The 27,034-nt window shown below is 52.5% G+C and overlaps 1 protein-coding gene across 2 annotated transcripts in view; it reads right to left on the bottom strand.

Annotated features, from left to right (window-relative positions):
* Positions 1–26,238, bottom strand: part of FAM167A (family with sequence similarity 167 member A) — a 42,484-nt gene extending 16,246 nt beyond the window's left edge. The window contains exons 1-4 of one of the 2 annotated variants that reach the window (XM_027600310.2): positions 26,067–26,238; positions 19,555–19,656; positions 17,762–17,942; positions 6,334–7,030 (exon numbers count right to left, since the gene is read on the bottom strand). In XM_027600310.2, the coding sequence (XP_027456111.1) occupies positions 6,334–6,702 (369 nt within the window). In that variant the 5' untranslated portion in view covers positions 6,703–7,030; positions 17,762–17,942; positions 19,555–19,656; positions 26,067–26,238. Of the gene's footprint in view, positions 1–6,333; positions 7,128–17,761; positions 17,943–19,554; positions 19,657–26,066 lie in introns of both variants that reach the window. The other variant, XM_027600309.2, reaches the window with a different exon arrangement.
* Positions 26,239–27,034: the final 796 nt, after the last annotated feature.

Genomic DNA, 27,034 nt, shown 5'->3' with positions numbered 1-27,034 from the left:
CAGTACCTCCCTGGACGGCTCTGAGCATATCCTTATCATAAAATGGCCACAGCTGTCCCAGGCCCTGCTACAGGGTGGTTATGAGGCATCGCTCACCCTTTACACGTGTCCTGATCTGTAGTTAGCAGGGTTTTATTTATTTATTTCCTTTAAAGATGTTATTTATTTATTTGATAGAGAAAGAGAGGGCAAGCGAACACGAGCGGTGGTAGGGGCAGTGGGAGAGAGAGAAGCCCGATGCGGGACCTGATCCCAAGATCCTGGGATTATGACCTGAGCCCAAGGCAGACACCCAACCAACTGACCACCCAGGCACCCCCCAGGGTTTTAAATACAGGCTTTTTGACAACTCCTGGCCCCACTGACTAGAACACTGAGTATTAGTACCTATACCTAGTACAAAAGGTAAGTGATCTGGATCCAGGGCTAGGAGATGTGGGTCTATGTCCTGGTTTGGCCATAACCTTGCATATGGCCTTGGGCAAGTCACTTAACCTGTCTGCTCTTAGGCTTAGCATCTTTCTGAGCCTCAGTCTTCTCCTCTGTAAAATGGGAGTGGCAAGTACCTCCAAGCCTTCTCCCAGGATACTGTATGTAAAAGTGCTTTGGGGACCATACCATGCTCCCCAGATGGGAGCATTGTGGCTGTCATCAGACGATGCTCGGTGCATTTGAACTGCCATTTGGCTGTATCATTCAGTGGAAATAGGGAACACTGGCCTTGTTGGCCGTGCCTGGGACACACCAGTCACGTGCTTGCCAACCAGGCAGCGCAGGCAAGAGAGGCTTAATCAGGAGAGGCTGAAATCAAGCCGTGGCCACAGAAGGGCCAGCTGAGTTCAGGTCCATGACCTCCTGCCACGGCAGGCCCTAGAATTATTAAAACTTGTCAGGTTCCTCTTCCCCTTTTCTAACAAGCATAAACACCTTTTTGGGGGCTTTCTGTGGGTATCAAACACCTGCACGAAACTAAAAGAAACATATCTGCTCACGCCCGAGGATTCTTGCCCCAAAGACAACCCCTTAGGAAGCTGGACTGTTCTGTTTTGTTTTTAGTTTTGGCACCATGCAGGCCAAGTGGAAGATTTTTCCCCTTTCTTTATCTTTTGGATCGGCAAGGGGAACATTTTAGCAGGGTTGAAGAGAGGAGACAAGGGAGCGTCCCTTTCCCCCTTGTGCTGCAAGCTCTGGGACCAAGCACAGAGGTTTGTGAAATGTTCTGAATTCCAGACTCAGCTAGAGAACTGAGTCCCACAGCATCTGGGGCGTGCCCTTTCTAGCTCACTCTTTCCTGAAGGACTGCCCCCACCCCTTGGCCACCTAGTAAGGCCGCCCCAAAGGCAAGTTGCTGGAGGCTGGGACTTTCTGCCAACATAAGCAGTCTGGAACAAGCAGAGATGCACCACGGCCACTGGACTGAGCTCCAAGTCTGTCCCCTGCACACAGAGGCCATAAGCCCTGCCTGCCATAGTCAGATGGAGACAGGGGCCTGGGATACTTGGGGACGCCAAAGTTCAGGCCTTCCTAGCTTGGAGGAGCAATGCCAACAGGGTTTGAGGATCTCCACCTTCCTCGTATCCTCCAACACATGAGACTGGAGGAAATATCTGCCCTACTTATAAGTCCCTGGAGCATGTCAGGAGTGACTTGTCATTTTCCCTGTGGTGAGAGCAGAGAGGGAGAGTGAACCCCCAAGGGAGCTCTTAGGATCCTTTCTTGCCTTGGAAATAAGATTCAGGCAGTCACTCTCTGCCTTTGAGCTGGCCTGGTAGGAGACGGACGGGATGGACTAGCCTGTCTGTCCAGACCCAGCCTGGCCTGCCTCTGAAAGGGTCAACAATGATAACCAAGGCCTCACTGGTTTTATCAACGACTCTGGGGACAGCCCTGTGATAATCACAGAGCTGTTCAGGGCCTGCCCACTACTGAGCACAACCTACTCCGGAGCCAAAACTTCCAACAAATTGAGGGTTTGACCTCCTGGAGGGAAAGCAGCCACCTGATTGTCTGAATTACAGATTTTTAATCTGCTACCTTAGCCACATGAGGAGAAAAGACAAATTTGCCTATGAGCCTACCCAGCTACAGAGACAACTTAACTCTGGGCTTAAAATAAAACAAAGGTTATTTGAAACTACTTTCACTGGGTTCTTTAAACAGGTTAATTTTTTTTTAAAGATTTATTTATTTGAGAGAGAGAGAGGGAGAAGTAGACTCCCCGCTGTGCAGGGAGCCCAACATGGGGCTCCATCCCAGGACCCCGGGATCACGACCTGAGCCGAAGACAGACGCTTAACTGACTGAGCCACCCAGGCACCCCAAAACAGGTTAATTTTCAGTGACACCTGCAGTGAGTTGACAGATGACAAATTAGGAAAACAAATGACATGAAGTTAAGTGTTTTGATTGAAATTCTAAAAATGTGAGAATGCGTTTGCTGTGCAGATGTTGAACTCCGTGTTTTCCGTCCAGTCCAAGGATTTTACGAGTTGCCTTTGTTACTATTTAATCCGGAAGCGAAGTGGGCAGAACTGCATGTTCAAGTTGGCCTGCCTGCCAGTCGGCATTTGAGCTGCTTTTGACCGCAGACATACAATCTCTGATGGAATCTGGTTCTTGGACAACTCGGTGTGGGATGCTGGGACTTCCTTCCCACAGGCCCATGTACTTACTGAGCCCTGAGCCAAAAGGGCAGCTATGGCAGCAGCTCAGCTCAGGGTGCAGGCCTGGGGATCCCTGGGGCTTCCCTCTGAGGTCCCTTGTTGGTTCCCTGGCCCCAGTCCTGCCTGCCTTTCAGTCCTTGCTTCTCAAAGTGTGGTCTGTGGACCAGCAGTATATAGCATTACCTTGGAGCTTGTTGGAAATTTGGAATCGTGGACCCCGTCCCAGACCAACAGGATCAGAATCTTCATTTTACCAGGAGAGCCAGGTGAACTGTATGCACATTAGTTTGGGAGTCACTGCTCTAAGAAGTGCTCCAGAGGGATTTCTGGAGCACAAATCCACCCCTGTCGTTGCTCATTCAGCATGCCCAACTGGGCCCTTCGCGGGAGGACCAGCTCTCCTGCTTCTTCTCCCCATAGCTCTCCACCCTCACTGGTGAAGTCTGAGTTCAAGCTCTGGCTCTGGCACTTCCTGGTCATACAACCCTACGCAGGGCATCTGACTTCTATGAGCCTCACTTTACTCATCTGTAAAATGGAGACAATGACAGCAATCACATGGGTCTGACGTAAGACAAGGAAATAACGGTGTGAGGACTGGGACTCTTCGGTCTTATTTCTTCCTTGGCCCCCACTCCCATGCATTCTGTTCACTGCTGGCATCTTTGTGAATGTACATTTTTAGGAATCACCCAGCAAGATCCATTGCCTTTGGAAGATACTATGTAGCACGGTGGCTAAGAAGAGCGTGGGCAACGCAACCAGATGGGCCAGAGTTCAAATTTCGACTCTCTCTCTGAGCCTTGCTTTTCTCCTCTGTAAAATGGGGTTGACAGGAAAGTGATATGACAATCAAAAGAAGTAAGTAATGCCTGTGAAGTGTGTGGCACACAACACACAATTAGTGACAAATCTCGGTATTATTATTATTATTATTACTATTATTACCCATCCCCGGTAGCACAGAGAAATGGTGGGAAGGGGTAAATGGGTAAATACCATGCAAATAAACTGGCACAGCCCCCACTCTGGAAAACAGTACGGAGTTTCCTCAAAAAGTTAAAAATAGAGGGGCTCCTGGGTGTCTCAGTCAGTTAAAGCCTCTGACTCTTGGTTGCAGCTCAGGTCATGATCTCAGGGTCGGGAGATTGAGCCCCACATGGGGCTCTGTGCTCAACAAGGAGTCTGCTTGTCCCTCTTCCCCTACTCCCCTCCATCCCCTGCTCTCCCTTTCTTATAAATAAATACAATCCTAAAAGAAAAGTTAAAAATAGAACTACCCTACGATCCAGCAATTGCACTACTAGGTATTTGCCCGAAGACGACAAAAACACTAATTCGAAGGGATACATGCACCCCGACGTTCACAGCAGCATTGTGTACAATAGGCACATTATGGAAGCAGCCCAAGTGTCCATTGACTAATGAATGGATATACACAATGGAATATTATTCAGCCATAAAAAGAATGTAATCTTGCCATTTGCAATGACATGAATAGAACTAGAGAGTATACTACTAAGTGAAGTAAGTCAGCCAGAGAAAGACAAATACTATATGATTTCACTCGTATGTGGGATTTAGGAAACAAAACAAACCAGCTAAGGGAAAAAAGGAGAGAGAGAGGCAAACCAAGAAACAGACTCTCAACTATAGAGAACACACTGATGGTTACCAGAGGGGAGGAGTTAGGGGGATGGGCGAAATAGGTGATGGGGATTAAGGAGGGCACTTGTGATGGGCACCAGCTGATGCATGGAAGTATTGAATCACTGTTATAGACCTGAAACTAATATTACACTGTGTTAACTGGAATTTAAATAAAAACATAGGAAAAAAACCTACTACACCGTATATGAAAAAAATATCATGCAAATATAAAGCATTATTAATGCTGACATTCCGTGTACTTATTTCAGACAGCCTTTGGCAGTCGAGTTAGTCCTGACAATTAGTGCTTCTCTCTCTGCCTACAGAGCATTGCTCTCTACATTACCCATGGTTGTCCTTGACCTGGCCCACCTGCTTTCTCTCAGCATATAGTCTGGCCCGGTCACTCATGCGGCTTAGCTTGCAATGGATGGTCGAGGAAAAGGGGCACAGCCTGCAGATCTACAGCAATGCTTTTCAATCTAGGCTGTGTTTGGAAGTGCCAGGGGTAGAGAGGGGGTGGGGGGAAGGACTTTAAAATCTACTGATGTCTGGGGCCCACCCACTGACATTCATTTGATTGATCTGAGGTGTGTCTAGGTTCTGGGACCCTTTAAGTCTTCCCAGGTGACTCTAATATGCAGCGGGAGTTGAGAGACACCTCTCTCATCTACAGGATGAGGAGGACAAGCTCTAGAAAACTCCCTCCTGGCTCACACACGGGGAATACCTTCTCTACTCTCTACCCCAAAAGGGGGCCCACGAGGAACGCTAATTTATTTCAAAAGCAAAGGCCTCCCCTCCCAGAAGCAATAAAACCTCAAATGGGCCCAGAGCCCAGTAATTGAATCCTTGATTGATGGGGATATTTTTGTTCTTTGTGAAAACCAACTAAAGCAGTTCAGCCTCAGGAGTTTAAGGAGCAGCTTTAAAGAGCCAGGCCCACCGCGTGTCCCTCTCGACTCACCTCTTAAACCCCCCAAGAGCACCCCGTGGCAGTGAAGTGTCCAGAGACCCAGCCTGAATCCACAGGTGCCCCATTTGCTGTGCAATCCAACTGACACTTCAGTTACTAAAGACAGACATCGTGGAGTGGTGTGTTTTGGGAAGTAGTTTCAACATTAAGGACTAAACATGAAAACCAAAAAAGATTTCCAATGGATCAGAACACCTGAGTCCCTGAGCCTCCCCTCCCCCCTGCCCCAATGATTTATTTCAACCCATGAGGAATTCTAGGCCCCAAAGGGGATCTATTTTTCAGGCTTTTGCAAAACGAACCGGGGAGCCCTCTGCCTACCCTGTTGACACAGGAGTTATGAGTGGCTCTCGAAGGCAGTTGGCCGTTGGTTGCTGGCTCACCTGTGGCTAGAGTGGCCTGACTGGGCAGGTGTGACCTGGGCCACAGGTGATGAGGAGGGGCAGGAGTTGAGATCATGGGGAGCATTAGCATCGTGCCCAACTTTGCCAAGGAGCCCTATGCCTGGGACCAGTGATTCTCCCCTGGGCTATGGGCACAAAGCTCTGAACACCCATTCCCTTTCCCACATGCTAGAGATGTCCCTGCTGGGAATCTGCTGGGAGCCTGCTGGGCCCCTGGGCAGAGAAAAGGTCAAGCTGCTGCCCCCCCATCCCCAAGCGTACCTATTGCTCATGCTCATTCCCTCGGATGCCCCCCCAGCTCCTGACTTCTGGGCAGACTCCCACTCAGCCTCCGAGACCCAGCCCAAAGCTTTCAGGCCCCATCAACCACGCCAACCTCTGAGCAGCTCCTTAAATACAGTTCCTCCATAAGTACCTGTGACTAGGGGCTGACTGGCATGTTGGTCTCCTGTAACCACACAGTAATGAGGTCCACCCTTGATTTAATAGGACAATGACAGACATGCAGTTGGGAAGGACAGAGATGGGGGAGAGACAGAGAGATAAAGAGATAAAGAGAGACAGACAGGAGACAGGGAGAGACAGATATATATATATATAGAGAGAGAGAGAGAGAGGCATCTTTTCCAGGGATTCTTACCAGTTCCTTCCTGAGCCAGGCTATAGCTTCGTCAATACTTTCAAAGCCTTCCAGCTTGCCGGTGGGCTGGGGCCCAGCGTCCTGGCTGGCACTCCCGTTGGGTGGGGGATGCTGCCTGGGCTTTCTCCTCGGGGATGAGGGCTCCTCCTCCCCATGCTCCCCCTGCTCAGCAGCTGGCCTCGGAAAGGGCCATGTCGGCTCCTCCAGCCTGGCCTGCCATTCCAAGTAGGAGGGCCTTCGGGTCTCCAGCCTCAGTTTCTCAGTGAGAGCCTTCAGGCTCCGGAGGTGGTCGTCGGGAGGCAGGGCTTCTCCTGCCGTCTCTTCTTGCCCACCTGCCACTTCTTCTACTTGGATCTGAGGCACAGACATTCTAGAGTCTGCTGGGGCAGCCGGGCATGGGAGGTGGTGGGGGGCAGTGTGCGAATCTTGGTGGGTGGCAAGGTTGGGTCCCACTCAGGAATGGTCTCATCCAGCTGGGGTCGGGGCTCCTGAGGGCATTGCTGGGATGTGAGCAGCTCCCGGAGCTGACGGGGACGGTGGATGAGCCACACGGAGTGCACTCCAGAGCTGCTGTGGAGGCTCAGGATTTAAGATTCTTCTCGGAGTCCTGTGGGTGCCATGTTTCACAAAAGGGCAGGAACAGACAAGCGTCAGCAGGAATCTTTGGGGGCAGATTTGCCAAGAAGAGCTCTCAGTCCTGGAGGTGCGGGCGGATGGGGGGGGAAGCAGGACTCAGCTCCCTCCTCACGGGCAAGGGCAGGCGGGGAGAGGCTGCCAGCTGGTTGGAGGAGGCCCTGCAGGAAGGATGCAAATGATGTCAGTCCTAATCCCTCCCCTGGCAGGAGGCCTGCCACATTCCTGAGCTCCTCAGGAGGGGAAACTGAGGCTCAGAGAGGTTAGGTGACAGGGCTGCCTACTGCTCACTCAGGACGAGAAGTGAGGCGATTTCAAGTCTTAACGCAGAGAAGTTAATAATAAATCAATGCTCTGTACGGTGTTTCACCGTCTAACAAAATGAATTATCACATTCAGTCCCCAAGGCAAGTCTGTAAGTTACTTCTTTCTGTCCCCATTTTACATGCAAGGAACCTGAGGCTCTGCAAGTTTGAATGACTCACCAGAGAGCTCCTGGCAATTAGTGAGGACAAGGCTGAGTTGTCTGATTCTGAAGGGTCAGGTCTCTCCTCTGAGCGACAGCCAGCGAGCGACCTGTGGGTCCCCAGGCCGACACAGCTGGCCCCGCCCCACCCCGCCCCCCACAGCCCCTGTCCTCAGGCGCTGGCTCTTCCACTCTCAGCTTCTTCCTCCAAGAACACCACCTTACCTCACCTCTTCTGAGGAGGAAGCAAATAAACCTGCAACAGCTGAGGGAAGAGCTGACCTCCCTCAAGGAGGACTGTTAAACCGAGCAAGGATTGTGACTCACCGTTCTAGAAAGATGGTTCCCACATTTACCTAAAATGCCCGCACTGCAGCACCTCATGGACAAGGGCGCGGCTCTCATCAGATTTGGCCTTCCCAACTCTGGGGAGGTGGTCTGAGCACAGGATAAAGAAGGAACTCCGGGTCCGAGTGAGAGACCCCAACCTCCCAGCCACTTCCCTGCACCCACGGGGTCCAGGCAAGTGGAGATGGGCACATCAGAGTAAGGGACATTTGACTTGAACCAAGGAGAGAAGTCCTTGGTTCTCAGGGTGATCTTTAAAAACATGTGCTGAGGGCATGCAGAAAAAGAATGAATTCATGTGGAATAATGTCCAAGATAAAGCTAACACGAAGAAAACAAACAAGACATTCATAGTCTGGAGAGTGTGCTGTTGGTGTGGAAAGGGAGGAGAAGGGACAGATTTTTATTGACTTCCGTGAGCCTAAAAAGATCTCTGCAAGGAGAAAAACTAAAACTAAGAGTTCTGATTACTTGTTTGGGTGATGGGAACTGGGCACAGGGTGTTGGTGGACAGACATAGGAAGAGGCAGAGAGTTGGGCAGGGGCAAAATAAAAACATAGTCTCAGCGCCCCAGGGAAGCTCTGGGGCTTTTCTCCCACCCAGCAATGGAGATGTTCAAGAAGAACAGACTGGGTGGCTCAGTCGGTTAAGCGTCCACCTTTGGTTCAGGTCCTGATCCCAGGATCCTGGGATTGAGTCCAGCATCAGGCTCCCTGCTCAGCGGGGAGTCTACTCCTCTCTCTCTCTCTCTCTGCCCCTGCTCACGCTCTCTTCCTCTCCTTTGTCTGTCTTTCAAATAAATAAAATTTGGGGGCACCTGGGTGGCTCCATCATTTAGGTGTCTTCCTTCAGGTCAGGGTGTCCTGAGATCGAGCCCCATGTTGGGCTCCCTGCTCAGCAGGGAGTCTGCTTCTCCCTCTGCCCCTCTCACCCCATTTGTGCTTGCTCTCTCGCTCTCAAATAAATAAAATCTTAAAAAAGAAGAAGAAGAAGAAGAAGAAGAAGAACAGAGCTTGCTGTTTTTTTGGACTGTTTCTATAATCCCTGCCTGCAACTCGATCTGACCAAAGGAAGTCTGGCTGTCTTCCCCATGCTCTGAGCCTGGCCCATTTGGGGGCATCCCTGAGGAATGAGGAGGAATATTCTATCCCAACCAATGGCAGAGAAACCTAGTTCTCACCTCTAGCCACCCAGATGGGAATCCTCAGAGGAACTTCCACAAAAATGAATTTTCAGGCTCCACTCCCAGGGGTTCTGATTCAATTAATGTGGGGCAGCACTCGGCCATCAGGGTGTTTTTAAAGCCCCCCAGGGGATGTGAGTGAGCGGCCAGGACTGGGAACCACTGGTCTTGAGCTAGAAACCCTAGACTAGGGATCAGATGGCCAAACTGTAGGTGCTGTCAGGCTTGCTGAGCCTCAGTTTCCTTGTCTATAAAATGGGGGTGATAATACCAACCTCCTAGGTTTGGGGGATTGGCAGAACTAAGGTTCGTACACACTTTCTGCAGGTTTAGGATGCTTTGCAAATGCTGGGTGTTCTCAGGAGGGGCTTCCTGCGCAGTTCCAAGGTCCCACAGGCTTCTTTAGAATCTCTCAGAATCTAGAGACCTATTAGCAGCCCCTCCCAGGCGCTGGAGGCCTCTTTGCAGAATGTTTTGAGTGTGCCTCAGGGTGGCTCTACCTTACAGGATTCTTTCCCCCCCAGACAAGGGAGCTCTGATGGTTTCCAGTGAAGCTTTGTGGAGAGGATCTAATCGCAGACAAACCGTAAGTAATGCTCCCTCCACACCGCAGTTGTGTGAGCAGATGACACGGACTGTTCTCTCCCTGAGCTGCACACTTCACTGCAGAAGGCAGGGGCAGCTGTGGCTGGAGGGAGAACCTGTTAGGGAAGGGTCTTCCCTTTGGAGTGGGAAAGAGCTATGACTCCAGGACTTTATGAGGCTGCCTCCAAGGGTAGGGGGAGTTTATTTTAATTGGCGGTTTCTAAAGCAATCCAGAGAAGGCCTGTGAAGACGGTGTCAGAAGGACTTGGAGGCATTAACAGGAGCGCCAATGCACTGTGAGTCAGCTAATGATGATCCTTTGATCTGCTAAGCTTAGGGAGTGTGTGAAAGAACCCGTGTACGCATCCTCTCTCTCAAGCCTCCCAGTGGCCCCGAGGAGCAGGTGGGATCACCCCATTTCACAAATGAGAAAATCAAGGTTGGGAGGGGTGAAGTGAGTCACCCCTGACCACAGACAGGTGCCGGCAGCCGGATCTGGGTACAGTCTTTGGACTCTGGCTGGCCTCTGTCTACTCCAGAGGTTAGACCCCCTGCCAAGGGCGCCCCGTTCTGTGATCTCGGACATGTCGCTTCTCGACCACTCTGTGCCTCTGTGTCCTCTTCTAAGGAGAGGAGATAACCAGGATTGTCTACAGAATTTGCTGGGCTCGGCGCAAAATGAAAATGCAGAGCTCCTTGTGGAAAAGTATTAAGAATTTCAAGATGGCAACTGCAGAGCATTTCTGCAGGCACGGGGCCCAGTGGGGCTGCCCAGGCCCCTCGCTCATGAAGCCGGCCCTGATGGTAATAATATCAGCTTCATGAGCCATTTCAAGGATTGAAGTAACAAATATCGAGCCCTTCCCATGGTGCCTGCTCTATGGTAAGCCCTAGACAAAGTTATACTTTAAAACTATTATTCTTAAGATGATGAAACCTATCAGTGCTACATCAGTCATGTGACCAGATAAACTACTCTGTGCTGCACTGAGCAGTCACCCCGTTCATCCCAGACCTGCTGGGTGGCCTGAGCCACTACCTGCACCCTGTATCCTTCCCTCAAAGCTGACTGAGATGACGTCGATTGGCCCCAACTCCCCCCAGATGTTCAAGTCTCCCCCTCAGAGTCTCATCATGCAGCGGTGACTAGCAGGTCTGCCACAGGAAGGAGAAGAAAAGCCCAGCTTGGAAAACACCACTCTCCATAGCCCCACTCCCTTCGCTCCCTGCTCCTATTCTAAACACCCCTGTCCACAGCTCAGGGCCCCAGGAGTGACCATCTTTGACAGTGTGTTATCCACATGGTAAGAGCAAAGGCAGGGGGCTGAATGCCTCAGCTCTGGCCCCAGATGTGCTCCCCAGAAACCCAGTGCTGGGGCTCAGCTCTCTCCTCTCAGCCTCCGTTTCCTCCTCTGTACAAAGGGGCTTCCTACCCCAACCCGCCTCATGAGGATGCTGGGAGGATCAGCTGGAAATCTGGTGCATGAAAGCTCTCTGCAACCTTTGAAGATCTGTACCCACCTGAGGATTATTATTAGCATCAAGGCATGTGTCGGGTGTGGAGCACCCTGAGTCAGGGACTCTCCACTTGAGGTGTGTGGTCACCTGTAGCAGGCAGGGACGGAGTCCTAGACTGCTTCCCACGGCCCCCAGCACATGCAGGTGGTGTGGATTTGCTGAAACAGGACCCGTTCTCCATTCTCCTGGTCCTCAGATGGTGTCCCGGGGATCGCTGCCCCTCTGGATGCCCTGGTGCTCAAGAGCCCCTGTGGAGTTGCTCCCCCTCCCCTCCAGCTAGGCTGCCAGGAGCTGAGCTGGAATGTCACGACTCAGGTCACCACAGGGATGTGGGCACTTAGTGGGCACTCAGCTGGGTGCAGGGAGCAGAAGCCAGCCCTGGACGGCTCCCTGGTCTGAAAGAGCAGTAGAGACTTCCCTTTCCTCTGCACAAACCGGGGATTTGGGAGCACAGGCGCTGGGAGGAAGAGCCCTCCAACACCTGGGCAAAGGGGCTTGCTTTATATCTAACCTAAGTCCTTCCTGCTGCTGGGGAACACATTTTCTCTCCCTCTGAGCCTTGCAAAGGTGGACAGCCTGGGGAGGAAAGCTAAAGGATGCTGGTAGAACCAGGCGCCCAGAAAAACAAGGTCAGACCCTAATCCCACCAGGCCCAGGCATGCTCTGCCAGGCGGGCCACCCGGCTGCCGGGGGACGTGAAATTTCCCGCAACAGAAGACAAGCCTCAGGGGCGCATCCACCTTATTGTGGTAGAGACAAGCCAGCGCCCGGGGACCTGCGCTGCCTGGGAGGACTGCTGCTCGAACACGTTCCTGGCTCACTCCAGCCCACGGTTGCTTCAGGGAAGGAGGCTGTGCCAGCCATGAGCTAACTCCCGGGCTGCTGGAGGAGCCAGGTGGGTGCAGCTCAGTCATCCGGCCAATTATGCCCTGTGTCATCATAACCTAGTCTGTTCACTTGGACCACTTTCAAACCCACTTCCATGGGTTTGGGCTCCACGGAGGGCAGGGGAGCCCTGCAGCGGCTGCTAACCCAGTCTCTCTGTCTCTCCCTGTCTCTGTCTCTCTCAAGGGTGAAGGTAGCATGAAGATGAGCCCGTTCCCTGACTGCACTCACTCCCTATTGCTCTACATTCTAAGACACTCGAAAGCCACCCTCGCCCTGTTTAGATCCCCAGGCTCGTGCCTGCTCCCTGCCGTCTGGGGTTCCTTGCTAGAACTGTTTCATTTCTTCTCCACAGTATGCAATTTCCCCACCGCTCCTGTCCCATGGAGCAGCACGCTCTCTCACCCCCTCGGGGCTTTGCACAAACTGTTCCCTCTGCCTGGAACACCCTTCCCTCCCTCTACCCCTCATTTCCCAGGGGGTTCCTTTTTCAGGAAGTGTTCCTTGACTCGCCCTAGCTGCGTGTGCCTGGGATGCAAGGAGAGCACATCAGAGAAACAATTATCTCATCACAACAACATTAGCTGATTCTTACTCAGAGCGGACCACGCCAGGCATTGTTCGAGCAGCGTTGCATGTACCAACACATAAGTCCTCACAACAACCCTACAAGGCAAGTAGTGCTGTATCCATTGCACAGATGAGGAGACTGAGAGACACAGAGAGGCTGAGTAGCAGAACTAATGAATGGGAAAGCGGGGATCTCACCTCTGCTGTCCCGCTCCGGGCTGGCTTGTCAACCCCTGGGCTTACCGGCCCTCTCAAGCCATAGCACTGCTACAAGGAACTTTCCTGATGCTTCCTTTACCAGACTCTGAGCTTCATGAGGGTGAGAACACGCAGCACTTAGCACCGTGCTGCTCTCTCTAAACGTCTGTAGAATGAACGAGCAAATAGAACAGATTCCCCCCTGGGCCTCCTCCCCGTGCACTGTGGCCTGTGCTCGCTCCAGTCTGAGCCGGTCCGGACAGGCTCACAGAAGCCGAGGCGACCTGGTCCCCTCACCACCTGTCCTCATGAGACCTGCCCTGACCTCAGAGTCCCAAACACAGGCTGTCAGGCCCTAGGAAGACAGGAATAGCCCCGTCCTGCTTCAAGTGCCAGGACTGGGAGCTGGTGCGCCGGGCCATCCAGCATCACCGCTACAGCTGGAGAACCTCCTCTATGTCCAGCATCGTGAGGTACTTTCCACCCCGTGTCCTTTCTCTCTTCTGGAAAGAGCATTTGTCTGTGTGCTTCCTGTTGAGTAAGGGACAGGTGGGGCTAGGTAGGGAGAGATAGGTAGGGGGCTAGGTGATCAGGCTCACCAAAAATCCCAGAAATGCTGAGGAGTAACAGAACCAGAGATAAGGGAACAGAACCACACCACCTCGTCTGTCTTAACCAGCAGAGCCGAGAGAGTCAAAGGAGAAGTAATCATGGCGCTATCAGGGGTGACATCAAGAAGATTCAAGTGCCTGGCCAGTGTTCTATAAGAGACAGACCGTAAAAGCCCTCAGGGGTCCCTATTCAGGTCCCCTCTCACTCTTAGGGAGCTTTTTTTCTTTCCTTTCTGTTCTCACCTTCACTGAATAAACTTTCCCTTCACTTCACCCTTTTGTGTCTGTGAGACTCATTCTTCGACTCGGTGAGACAAGAACCCTGAATCCCTTTCAAGACGGGCATGCCTTCTCGGTCCTGAGTAGATGGTCACATGACCCCAGCTGGGCCAATCAGAGTCCTCCTAGGTTTCTGTACCAGAATTATCCAGAAACCAGCCATGTTCCATGCAGACCTGGGGCTCCTGGGGGCCATCTTGGTCACCGCAGGGAGAAACTGTGTTTCTGATGTTTATAACCAACATAAGCATGTGTTGGACAGAGAATATAAAATAACACAGTGGATATTTGTTGCCATTTGTCTTGTTTGTTTACCATACACTGCTTTCAGGGGGCTCTTCATCTTGTGCTGGACAGCAGGCTGGGTACCTCTCCTCTGAGCAGAGAGGATCAGATCCTCCCTCCTTCCTGTCCCACGCCCTGACACCCAGGTGAGAGCATGCGACTTGAGCTTGGCCAGTCAGACGCTCAGGCCCAGGCCTCAGAATGTGGGGTGTGAGGCGCCTGCGTGGCTCAGTCGTTTAAGCGTCTGCCTCCAGCTCAGGTCATGATCCCGGGGTCCTGGGATCGAGCCCCTGTTTTTCCCTCTCCCTCTGCCTGCTGCTCCCCCTGCTTGTGATCTCTCTCTCTGTCAAATAAATAAATAAAATCTTGAAAAAAAAAAAAAGAATGTGGTGTGCATGAGGCCCAGAAGCAGAAATGGTTAGGATTCATTTGTGGCCACATGAGACTTGGAGGCAGATGTGAAGTGCAGGGGAGGTGGCATTATCTTAGCCAGATCATCCCTGCTAAAGGGCTGTTGGAGGACGTGATATATAATAAGAAATATAGATTTGGTTTCCAACCCCAGTTTCTGAGACAGAACTCCTGTAACCCTTGGAATGTCCTAAGTGATGAGAGCAGTAAGAATATTTCTTGTTGCAATGTCTGGGTTTTGTCTCTAGTTTTTGAAATAGCTCTAGAGCCAGAGAGGTGAAAGGAGTGTCTTACTATTCATAACAAGCCCCTTTCAACCGCACCTGAGTTTATGTTAATGAGGGGACTCACTTGAAAGCCCACTCTGTGATGAGAAGGTTGGAACTTGCAGCCGCGCCCCTGCCCTAGGAGGCAGCGGGGGGAGAGGGGCTGGAGATTGAGTGGATCGCAAATAGCTAATGATTTGATCAATCGTGCCTATGTAATGAGCCTCCATAAAAACCCTACCCAAAGGGGTTCAGAGAGCTTCTGTGTTGGTGCACACATGGAAATTCTGGGAGGGTGGCGCACCTGGAGAGGGCATGTGAGTTCTGCACCCCTTCCTCCCACCTTGCCCTATGTACCCTTCATTGGCAGGTGAATGAAAGTAAATGCTTCCTGAGTTTTGTGAGCCATTCTAGCAAACTGGTGAATCAGAGGAGGGGGTTGGGGTCAATTCCCAATGTATTAGCCAGTAGATCAGAGGTACCAGTGACAAGCTGGGACCTGTAGTTGGCGTGGGAAGCGGGGACAGTCTGCGGGACTGACCACTTGCGCGGTCTGACACTGACTTTAGCTCGATGGTGTCAAAATTGAGGGAGCTCATGGGACACGCAGTTGGCATCTGCAGAGAGCCAGAGGGCTGTTTGGTGTGGAAAAATCACACATCTGGTGTCAGAAGTGTTTTGGGGAGTACTGTGTGAGTAAAAACCTAGCACCCCACGGAGTCGGTCTCAGACAAACCATTTAATTCACAGGGCCTTGCCTCCCACTCTTTGTTTTCTGGAGCTGCCTTGGTTCTGCCTGTTTTCTCCTTTGGGTCTCTACCTCCCGCCAATTCTGTGAACTCCTTACAGCAACACTGTTTTCTGGTGGTTAGACCAAGAGCCCCAGCTGAAAGGAGAGGGGGATGTATAATTCATCTGGGGAGACAGAATCCATCCCTGAGGGCTCAGCAGTATCCTAAAACAGCATGCCATCCAAAACATTCTCCCCTCCCCACATTTCCACGTGCCCCTGAGAGGCGGGTGGGGCCCCCTCCAGCTGAGAATCACAGGGCCCCCCCTTTTGAAAGTGGGGTTGTTGCAGTGTCCACCCTGCAGAGGTAGAGGAGGATGAGAAGAGAGAGTGAGGGGAAAGGGCTTGGCGGACTATCATGCATCTTATAAACTTTAATTCAGGGCAGCTCAAGCCACAACTCACACCTGAATTTTTTTCTTTCCTTTTCTAAAGCAACTAATTTTTTTTTCCCCAGGAGGTCTGGGGCGTGGAGGCGGAGCTTTGACAAGGCGGCTTTTCCAACCAGGTTTAATCATAAACCCACAATGCTTATCTTAAATGGGGCGGGGGGGGGGGGGGAGGGTAGGGAGGAGAGACTCAGGCCTGACCTCCGGTGGTGGCCCATACAGGCTGTGAATTTCTAGTGCGTGCTCTGCACACTGGCTTGAGTCCTCATGACCCGGGCTGAGAGGCCGGGGGACACAGCCCTGCGCCTTACAGGGCTGCCCAAAGGAGCCAGGGAGCTTGGAGGAGCTGCCAGAAAGTGGGTTTTCTCTCCTGTCAGAGGTTGCCATGGTGACTGAAGCAGGAGGGGACACCCGCTGGTCTGGCCCTACATAGCTCATCTTTATTCCACGTCTTGGTCTGAGCCGGTGTTGGGAGGGAGCTCCTGAGATGGGGGAATGACATCTTGCAGAGACTGGACCCTAGTGGGGGTGAACTGCACTGGGACAGTGTGTGTGTGTGTGTGTGTGTGTGGTGGGTTACACTGTTGCATGTGTGCTCTAGGTGTGTGGTGGGGGATAATAGTAAGGGAAGGGGGATGGTACCAGGGTTGTGCATGTCGGTGGGATCTTCCTCAAATGCCCCCCCAAGATCTACAGACCTCAGGGGACAGCCCACCTGCAAGGGCCGCATGCTGCCCCCCTAGAAGAACCCTTCATTTCCCACTTCCTGGAAGTCATCTCTGCTGCCTGGATGACTCCTCCTGGCAGCAAGTCACTGTGAGAATCCAGCCATTTCGTCTAAGGGTCCGAGACGCTGCTGCCTGCCCTCAAGCCTCGGCTCGGTCGGCTGACTGATTGCAGGCACCCACTTCACGCATTTCTGCTCAGATGTCCCTTCCACACGGAGACCGGCTCTGACCATCGTGCCGAGATATCCTCCCTCGTTTTACTCTGTAGCTGCTATCACTCACCATACAACTATGATATTATATGTTATTTGTTTACTTGTTTATGGTGTGTTTCACCCCCTAGAACGTAAGCTCCGCGAGGGCAGTGATGTTCTCTTGCTCATTCCTGTGACCCTAGCACTCAGAACACAGTAGGTTCTCAGTAACCTTGTTAAATGGATGAATGGCCTGTCTGGGACCTCCCTGCTCCTTACAAAGACTAAAGCTCTGCTTTCAAGCTCAGCTAAGGGGTTGCTTCCACTCAAAAGGCCTCAAGGATTCCTCGCCCGCCAGGTCATTCTTTGAATTCCCCCCGGGACTGGCCTCCATCATGCTCACCACACATTTGCCTGTTCGACACTCCTCAGGGAGTGTTCTGCCTCCCTGACCAGACGTCTAGCTCCTCAATAGGAAGAGCATTGATTTCTCTTGCATCCCGAACACAAGGCTCTACAAACAGTAGATGCTCAATAAATGCTGACATGGCAATGCCGTGAATTAGTGAACACATTCCAGCTGGAGTAGTTCTACCTCTGAATCTGCCCAGCAGAAGACCTCCTGCAAGTTCATAGGTAAGACTTTCAAGGTCAGAATGAGTCTGAGCTGGGAAGTGGGGTGGCTTGGGGGGGGCTGGCCTCAACTTGATGTTTTATCCTTCTTCCATAACCTCATGTTTGAATATGACCAAATCTTGGAGCATACTTCAAACACCACCTCATTCTACAGCCTTCTGTGTTCTTTCCAAATAGAACCGATTGCTTCTTCCCCTAACAAATTTTTTTTAGGGCTTTTCTGCACCAACTAGTCTAGGTATTGGCCACTTCTCTCCTTGGATCACATTAGTTAGTTACATTTGTGATGTACCCGTTAGGTGGACAGATACCTTCAGCATCCCTTCTGTGAGGCCTATCCCAGTGTCATTTCAGTGTTCAGAAGGGACTGTGAGTCCTAGCTCCCTGCCCATCACCCCCACCCCCAGGGATGTTCACGTGACCCAGACTTAAACATTTGTTTTAGCCCTTACTCTGGCAAGAGTAACTGGTCCAGTGGATGTGTGCACGGCCAGGCAAGTCCAGTCTGAATATTTTCATGGGATTTAAATATAGGCATCTGAAGAAACAAGGTAGCTTTTCAGCCTGGAATTTCCAGGATGCATCTTTCTCAGCCTCATGGAGAAAACTCATTTACATTGAGAAGGAATAAGCCTTTAGGAAGGAGAACCAAAAGAGAGGCAGAGATAGAGACAGGTCAACATATTCAGAGCCATTGGATCCAACAGTGCCCAAAGACAGAAACTCCCCACTTCTATGCACTAATACATTCTCTCCTTTGCTTGGACTAATTTAAGCTGGACTTCTGTCCCCTGTCATCAAGAGGGGCCCAAGTCATCTCCCTGTACTAACTGTGGGATCTGTCTAGGAACAGTCTGATTCCAATTCTTCCCCATACTTCTTATAGCTAGCTACTTGTTTGGTAACACCAGTTCAATTTTAACACATATTTTTGGTATAAATAAAGGAATATATAAATGGCCATTTCCTCTCTGACTGAGTACATCACCAGTTCAATTTCAACACATATTTTCGGTAAAAATAAAAGAAATATATAAATGGCCATTTCCTCTGATTGAATACAGGAATAAAAATACAAAATCCTAGAATCAAGAGGAAGAGGGGAAGAGAAGCATTTTCTAGTGGCTACCGTGGGCCAAGCACAGTGCAAACGTCTAGTTGAACCCTCGAAATGGCCCTGAGATACGAATTGTATTCTCCCTGCCTGACAGGTCATATACAGGTGAGTGAAGAAACCACCATTTGAGCCCAAGTTTTCCCAACTCCACCATTGTGACCACTCCCCCAAATAGCTTCATTTGTAGAAAATAACAGGACACACGCTTTAGAGTATTTCAGTGTTTTAAAGCCCAGGTTCTTAGGAATCCCAGGGGCAAATAATGCCATTTAAATAGTCTTACGGCAATGCTTCATTTTTGTATTAAACTGATCTGGGCAGTCGAGGAGGATGAGACCCAAGCAGCTAGACTCAAGTGCCGCCCCCCCGCCCCCCGCCGCCACCCCCTTGACACTGGGAAGCCAAACTGCTGCAGCATGAGGGTCTCTCTCATGGGCTAGAGCCCGCCTTCCAGGGCAGGGCCTGGCAAGTGAGGGGACCCGAGCCTCACTCAGGACAGTTCTGCCGTTCCTGACTGCGATACCCTCCTGGACAAGTCACATGACTTCCTGGAATGTGAGTGATGCGCCTGGCATGGGAGACAGAGCTCATTTCTTTTGACCATGGTGTTGCTGTTGGGGGCCTGGTGGCTCCCAGGCCCGTCCCAGGGGCAGCTGGGATGCCCAGACCTGAGACTGCCGACGTGGGGGGATGAGCTGTTGGAGGTGAGGCCCAGTCTGGGATCCCGGGAGGTGCAGGGAGGCTCAGTGGGCTGGGTTCCTTACTCCCCTGGACTTTCCTGCTCCAGGCAACCCCAGACAGCCTCCCAGCCAGGGTCCCAGCCCTGCTGCTGGTAGATGGGAATGAGACAGCCATTTGCGGCAGACCCAGCCCAGGGTGGGAGACAAAAGAGCCCCTCGCCTGAGAGTCAGCTCCAGGGACCCTGTCCCAACCCGAGCGACCGAGGCGACTTACTTCCCCTCTCAGGGCTTCTGCTTCTCCCCTGCAAAATGTGCAATGTGGGTGCAGTGGCCTCTGCACTTCCTTCCACCTTGACACTCACAGAGTCTAGACCACAGCAGCCGGTGGGTGGTCACCATGTCCCCGAGCTGCACCCATGAGAGTAGGGGGGCAGAGGAACCCACTTACCCACACTGCCCCGGGGGGTGTCTCCCGGTGAAGCTCGGTTTCCAGCGTCCACTGCTAATGGTTGTTACCTTCACTTACCATTCAGAGCTTCTGTTTCCACACCTGGAATAGCAAGAAATATCATAATGATTTCGAAATCACCCTGTACACAAAAGTTCACAAGTTTTTCCCCATACACTATGGTCTGGGCTGGAGAGGTCTTCCTGAGATTTCAACCACAGACAAACTGCATACCAGAGACGTCTCGAGACTCGCCTGGGGTCACACAGCTTCATTAGTGGGGTTGTCTGGGCTCGGATTCCTCTTCTGACTCCAAGTTGAGCTTTTGCTGTCTAGAATACCTGGAAACCTTGCTTCATTCCACTGGGATGTTGTGAGGCAAGATTCTATAAAAAACCCTTGTTCAGACCTTTGCACATTCAAAGTGCTCGGCCCGTGCTGAATAATTGATGGGCTCTGCTCTGGGGTGCTCAGTGCAGACGCACAGGCCTCCTGCCACACACAGGGCTGGGAACGTGGAAACCTTTCCTATCGTTTTGCCCAGTGAAAGAAGTTGCTCAGAAAATCACCAAGAAAGAGTTGTGCTCCCTGTTGCTGCGGGGAGAGGCCCCGGCTCCTCGGCCCTGCAGATCTAATTTACTGCCTCACTGAAAGGAGAGGAGAAAGCGCAGGGCTGCTGCAGGGAGGGGGCTGCTGGGCCGCCCAGGGTCAAGGCTACAGTGTCCCCTCCAAGGCTGCGAGGCCCTGGGAAAGGGCTGCTCTGCTCTGACAGGCAGGGAGAAAGGTGCCTGAGAATCCTCAAGTCCGGTGAGGGAGGAGGGGTGCGGGAGGAAGGGGGGAAGGGGCCATGGGAAATGCAGAGTCTGAAGCAGGGGCCCTCCTCCAGGGAATGCCAGAGGAGGCAGAGACGCCCAGGCGGGGACTCAGGCAGCCCGTTGCCGCCCCAGCCCACTGCTGCATGTGACCACAGCACTTTTCTGGCCAAAGGCCATGGCATTGGGGATTACGGGGTAGAAAGCGGACACAGAGTGGCCTTTAAAGCAATTTGCAGAGATCAAAGTAGAACGCAGTTCAAGCGGGTGTTCTGGCTGTAAAAGTAGGGAACACTTCACAGCTGACTGAAACTCGGGGTGCCATTTCACAGCTAAGGGCGCTGGGGTGTACATCGTCCCCCTGTGGGGTTCGGTCCACCAAAGCGTCTCCCAACGAGGATGTGTCTCAGCCCCTACACAAGGCAGATCTAGAACTATCCAAATCCACAGGATAATTGGCTTCAACTTCAAATAAGCAGAATCAACGAAGTCCAGCTCCAATGGGAATTTGTTTTGATGATGGGCTTTCTATTTTGCTCTGCATTACAAGTTCCAAAGCCTAATGGTTTAGCAAGGACTTCCTAAGAAGTTTCATGGTGTGCTCTGTGCTTAGGCAAGTCACTTCACTTTCATACTCTGTCTGGGTGTGCTGACCTCTCCAGGGATTGAAGGGCCCTTAGAGTTTCCCTGTGTTTGGGCAGGGCCTGTCCGTCCTCAGGAGCTGGGGATGGAGGGCGGGGGTGGTTCAAGCCTGAACTCAGCCTGCCTAGCAATGTCCAGCGCTGCCTGCAGCTAACCTGAGGGGTAGGACTGTGCCCACACTGGGGTTTGGAGGGAACAGTTGGCTCAGGCAGAACAGAAAGTGGGATGTGTGACCTTTCTCCCCATTCATGTCAACTTGAGCTGTGCGTAGCTGAGGGTAGGAATCAGTAGCAGAAGAAAGAGATAGAGCAGGTTAGGGATGGTGCAGGGCTGAGTGTTGGGGGACAGGGGTTGATAGCCCAGTCCCACCACTTACTAATTCTACCACCTTGGGTAATTGATTTAACCCTCTAGGCCTCAAGTTCCTCATCCATGAAATGGGGTTCATACTACCTCAAAGCTTTGGAAGGTCCCAATGAGACAGAGTGTACGTGAATTCTTAGTCACGCCTCTAGAAGGACTATCCCCTCTCATCCATGACAATGCTTGGCTGGGCCTCTCCTTGGCCTATCAAAGGGCGGAACGGCTGCCAAACCGTTCAAGTTAGCTCATGTATGTCTGTATGCTCCAGAATGCTCAGAACATCACTTTCCTGTCAGCTCAGTACTCTGGGTTGCTCCAATGGTCTTTTCTAACCTGCAACCCTGATCAGACTGCACACTTCTTGAGGGCAAGACCATTGTCTTATCTGTGATACAATGTCTACGATTGATCTTAAAACCCTTCTGTGTGGTTTCATTAGGCTAGCTGCAACAAGGGTGCATTCAAATCGGGACTCCCACTTCTGGCCAGCAGCCTCAGGCAGAGGGTCTGCGCTCCAGAGGGGGCTATGGCAGGTGCTTTGGTTGTCTTTCTCTCTGCTCAACACCAGGCATTTGATAATTTACAGAGTAAGTGTTAGAAATGCATTCTCCTTGGTGAAAACAGAGGTATTCAAGATATGTGGGTTGGCCAGAATTACCTGAGGCATTCTTGACCTGGAAAGGCAGGGTGAAAGAATCTAGTGAGCTCTCAGGGGAGGGGTGGTCAGGACACCTAGAGAGACAGATGGCTGTGACCTCACCGAGTCCACAGAACAAGCTGTATAAATTCTGCTGGGCCTGTCTGCAAATAGTTGTTCAAAAAATGTCTACATAGGGGCGCCGGGGTGGCTCAGTCGATTAAGTGTCTGCCTTCGGCTCAGGTCATGATCCCAGGGTCCTGGGATGAAGCCCCATGTCAGGCTCTGAGCTCAGTGGGGGTCTGCTTCTCCCTCTCCCTCTGCCTCTCCCCCTGCTTGTGCTCTCTCTCTCTCAAATGAATAAATAAAATCTTTAAAAAAAATGTCTACATATGTGGCAGAATGTGGTCTGAGGCTTGCTTTCATCCAACCTGCTAAAGAGGTTCACCTTCACCTTCCTCAGTGTTTGCAGTGGTTGCCCTCCAGCAAATAAATGGACAACAACCCAGCCAAACCCTAGAATCATGACCGAACGGTGTCAGTTCTCAAAGGACTGAGGACGTAGTGTCACTTTTCACTTTATGGGGGTGAGGGGAGGGGGACAGTCAGGGCTCCGAGAGTCCTCCCAGACAAGGATCCTGACCCAGGACTCATCACCCTGAGAGTTCCCTGGCCTCTGGGCCCTAAGTGCCCGGCATACGCTCAGAGGCTCTGTTGGCTTCCTGGAATGAGGAAATGCTGCTCGGCCTTCAGTAAGCCCCGAAACTGTGGCCACAGTGGAGGCCACTGTCTGGGCCCATTATGTACCCGGAAAACCAGCTCTGAGCTGGGCCTTTCCTTCGAGGTCTCAAGGGACAAGCCCTACGAGGAAGTCTTTTTGGGACCCATTACTACTCCCACAATAAGATCAGATTCTGGGTGTGTGTGCGGGGGGGGGGTAATTTCTGGCCATATTGGAGAGATTGTCTTGAAGAAATGGTGCTCAGGCTGTACCCCGGATAAGCTGAACCCTGGCCCCTTCTTGGGGCTCTGCAGAGGCTGCTGGGCAGGGGTCCTGGGGTGAGGAGGCCCCTGATGCTGGAGTGCTCGCTACTCCTCTACCCCTTGAGATGAGAGCCCTTCCTCTAGGAGCGGTGGCCACAGGGAGGTGGGCAGCTGCCCTATGAGCTCCCTTCTCTAAAGGCTTTTCCTGGGTGGGTGCTGTTGCAGGATCGGGGAGCATTCAGGAGGAAAGCAGATGGTGTGGGGAGTGCAAGCCTCTAAGCTCTCCTCTTGCCCACCTTCTTTCTCCCTTTCTTTCCTTTCTCTCCCACACTTCTCCAGAGAGAAACGGGGGTGGCGGGGTAGCTCTGGGCTTTCACACACCAGGGCAACTGTGCTGACCATGGAGAAGCTGACATTTGCAGCCTTCCAAACTCATGTTGGCAACTCAACCCTCTAGGGCAGCCCAAACTCTACAGGCTGATTGCCAAGTTCCTGGCTAAACCCCTTTCCAACCTCCTGGCTCATCCTCCCTGCTCCCACCCTCTCTGTAGCCCCTCCCTGTGCCTTCGAGGTGGGCCTGAGCACTGCTTCAGAATTTGCCCTTTCCTTCCTTTCTCCTCACCCCAATCCACATCCCAGGGTACATTTGCATATTGAGAGCCATCCAGGCTAATCCCAGGAGATTTCCAATTAGTAAGAACTCCCTCAACCGTGTTCTATAAACCAGGGAGCAAACCGTTCAGCTTATCATTCATCTTCCAGCTTTCCAAGTAGCTCAACACCCCTGTTAAGCCAAGAGTCAGTTAGAGCATAGCTGCCAGAGGGGTCTGAAAATTCCAGATGCTTGTGTGGGGGCACAGGAGTTTTCCACTAGCCAAATTTACCTAGAGAAAACCACCCGAGTGTGTGGGGAGCCTCACAAGCAGTTTCTTCCCCCTTGGCGAGAGGGGGAAGAGAGAGCGAGAGGGGGAAGAGAGAGAGGGGGAAGAGAGAGAGGGGGAAGAGAGAGAGAGACCCACAGAGAGGGCTCTGTGGGTCTCTCTCGGCAGACGGTTAGGCATTGCCTTAATTTACTTCCCTGCCAGAGTCCTTTTTTGGAGGGAGGCCAAGCTGGTAGATACGGAAACGGGACTATTCATCTTGTGGAAATCCATGGGTGTATTTGGGAGGACAAGACAGGAACAAGTGCGTGAAAAGTTGGGGGACTTCGGGTGGGCAGGGAGGAGAAGGGGGTGAGGGAGAACCCCTCTCTCCACTTCAGGCAAGCACCGATGAAGTGAGCCAGGCTGGACTGCAGAGCCTTTCAGGCTCCTGATGCAAGAAATGAATTTCTGGGCTCCACAAGGTCCCTCAGGATGGTAAGGGACGGTCCCCGGACACAGGATGAGCCCTGCCACACAGCTCTCAGTTTCTCCAGGTGCAAATGGTTTCTTCCCCCTCTCTGAGCCTCTCCCCTCTCATCTCCTAAAGCAGCCTTCCTTTCATTTTTTTTTAAGATTTTATTTATTTATTTGAGAGAGAGAATGAGATAGAGCATGAGAGGGGAGAGGGTCAGAGGGAGAAGCAGACTCCCCGCTGAGCGGGGAGCCCGATGCGGGACTCGATCCTGGGACTCCAGGATCATGACCTGAGCCGAAGGCAGTCGCTTAACCAACTGAGCCACCCAGGCGCCCAGCAGCCTTCCTTTCAGAGCACTGCCTTAGGAGTCAGGCACCTAAGGCTGACTCTCAGGCTCTTTTTCACTAGTCACCTGAGCCGAACAGAGTTACTGAGTCTCTTGGAGTCCCATCAGCAAAATGGAGATACAGTGTCCCCTCCGAGGTCCATGGTGAGAATAAAATGACCAGTGGATGCGAAGGGTTCTCAAGCAGTGCCTGCTCAGTAAATGTACTCAGAAAAGAGCTGTCATCTCTATCCACTCTAAGCACAGCTCAGGGCTGCTTTGCCAAACCTCTTAAAAACATGCTAGCAGAAACGAGCGGACGCCGTCGGGCTAGAGGCGCCATGGCCGCCTCGCGTCTTCCAGGACTTTGCCCAGCACTCTCCCTTCTCCATCCCTTGCCTGGCGGGCGGCAGGACCATCTCTGGGGCATCAGGAAGGGAAGCTGCTTTGGGACCCTGGCTCCCTCGGGCACTTAGGGGATTCCCTGTTGATGGGGACCTGGCTCATCCCACCTGGGATTCACCAGGAAGTGGATGGCAACTTAATCTGGGAGAACATGCCTGTGGGTTTAAGAGGAGGTTGTGGCCCACCAACCTAGAATCAGCCTCTCTTCCAGACCTTCTCAGGAGGAACCACCCACCACAGAGAATGAAAACCAGATACAGACAATAAGGGATTATTTTAAAAGCCGAACATGCGACCTGACTTGGTGGAGGGAGACACCTGTGCCCTAGCCAAGGACCATAGACCTTCCTGCCTTTTCTTAGTGACCCCCCCCTCCCCGGGCCGGGGGCAGTCTCAAGGCTGACCTGCTCCTTCCCCTGGGGCCCTTTGGGCTGCGCAGTTCCCTCTGATCACACTGGCTTCAGTCCTTCAGAACACCCAGGGCCCAAGTGGCCTGGGTTACTTCTTCTGAGTTAGGGATTGCTTCCTTGGGGCAGGAACTTGATGTCACCGTGCCTGAAGTAGGTTGGAGGGGACAGGGTGGCCTTAGAGATGACAAGCAGTCTGAGAGTAGACCTGGAGAGACTGAGTGGGGCTCCTCCCTCTCAGACGGTGTACCCCAAATCTCCAGCCAGATCTTAGCCGTGGAACGGGCCAGCGAGGAGGTGGGAGATGGAGTCCAGCAGGCTGTCCCACTCCCCATGAGACAAGTGAGCCCCCCCAGGGACGGTGAGGCAGAACCCTGTTCTCCTGCGGGAGGGTTAAGGGGTGTCCACTCCAGGGTGGGATCGGTGCTCCCCAGCCCCGACCAGGCTGTTCTCTGCCAGTGCCTGCTCTGGGGACCTGCGGCCCCGAGCCCCCTCCCCTCCGGGTGCCTCAGGCCACAGCCCCACCACCCTCAGCGGGGCGCCCAGCCCCGACCCCGACCCCAGTCCTGGGAACGTCCCCGCCCCTGTCGCGAACCTACCTTCCCTGGCGCGCCAAGGCCCTTTCCAAGGGTGTCACCCAGCTCCCCGCCTCCTTCTCCGTACGCGGGCTCCCGGCGCCCGCCGCAGCCTCTGGCCCCGGCCTCGGGAGCTGAGCCGGCTTCTGCCTCCCTTTCTCTTTGCTCCCGTGAATTCTCGGCACTATTCTTTTTTTAAGGGACTTTTTTTTTTTTTTTTTTTTTTTTTTTGCGTTGCGTCAGGGCGGTTGCCTGGAGACCGCGGAGCTATTCTGCCGCGAGCGGTTTCAGTCCGATCCCCGCCAGCGTCTCATTCAAGCCTCTCCGCCCGCCGCTCCGGGGACCCGGGACCCGCGGGGTCCAGCAGACGCGCAGCCGGGTCCTAAAGCCCCGCTAGTTGCTCCTTCCCGCCAGGACCTGAACCGGAGCCCCAGCCCAGCCGCAAGGAGAAGCAAACCACACGCGTTTGCCAAACCCTAGACGAAACCAAACCCAAATATCCTTTTTTTTTTTTTATTAAACCTGAAACCAAGGCAGTTTTTCCCTCAAGCATGGCAACGTGGCTTTGCCACTGTCAGCAGCTGGCCTGCGTGGAGGGGGCAAAAGAACGACCTTGCAGCTCGCGTGAGCAAGCCCAGAGCCTACAACCCATCCACAGGCGGCCTGAGTTCAAACTCCCGGCAGCACGTCCCATTGCTGAGTGCCTAATATATGAGACACTATCCCAGAGACTCTGCAGGGCAGATGTGGGCGTTTCCAGCTTACGGATGAAGAAACTGAGGCTCAGAGCAGCTCCGTAGAAACCAGAGGTTAAGTAGAAACAGACGTTCTTCCAGATTGGTCTCCCAGACCAGCTGGGAGTAGTCCAGAGGGGCCTGCCCCAGAGCATGTGTTTTCCCCACAAACCACGGGGTGCCTTACGGCATGTACTTCTCTGTGCTGTGTCAGCCACTAGAGATGGTTATATTCTAAGGTCCAGTTCCTGCTGCACC

The sequence above is a fragment of the Zalophus californianus genome, chromosome 2 (genome assembly GCF_009762305.2).
Source record: "Zalophus californianus isolate mZalCal1 chromosome 2, mZalCal1.pri.v2, whole genome shotgun sequence".
Classification (NCBI taxonomy): Eukaryota; Metazoa; Chordata; class Mammalia; order Carnivora; family Otariidae; genus Zalophus; species Zalophus californianus.
This window is presented reverse-complemented; position numbering and strand designations above follow the sequence as displayed.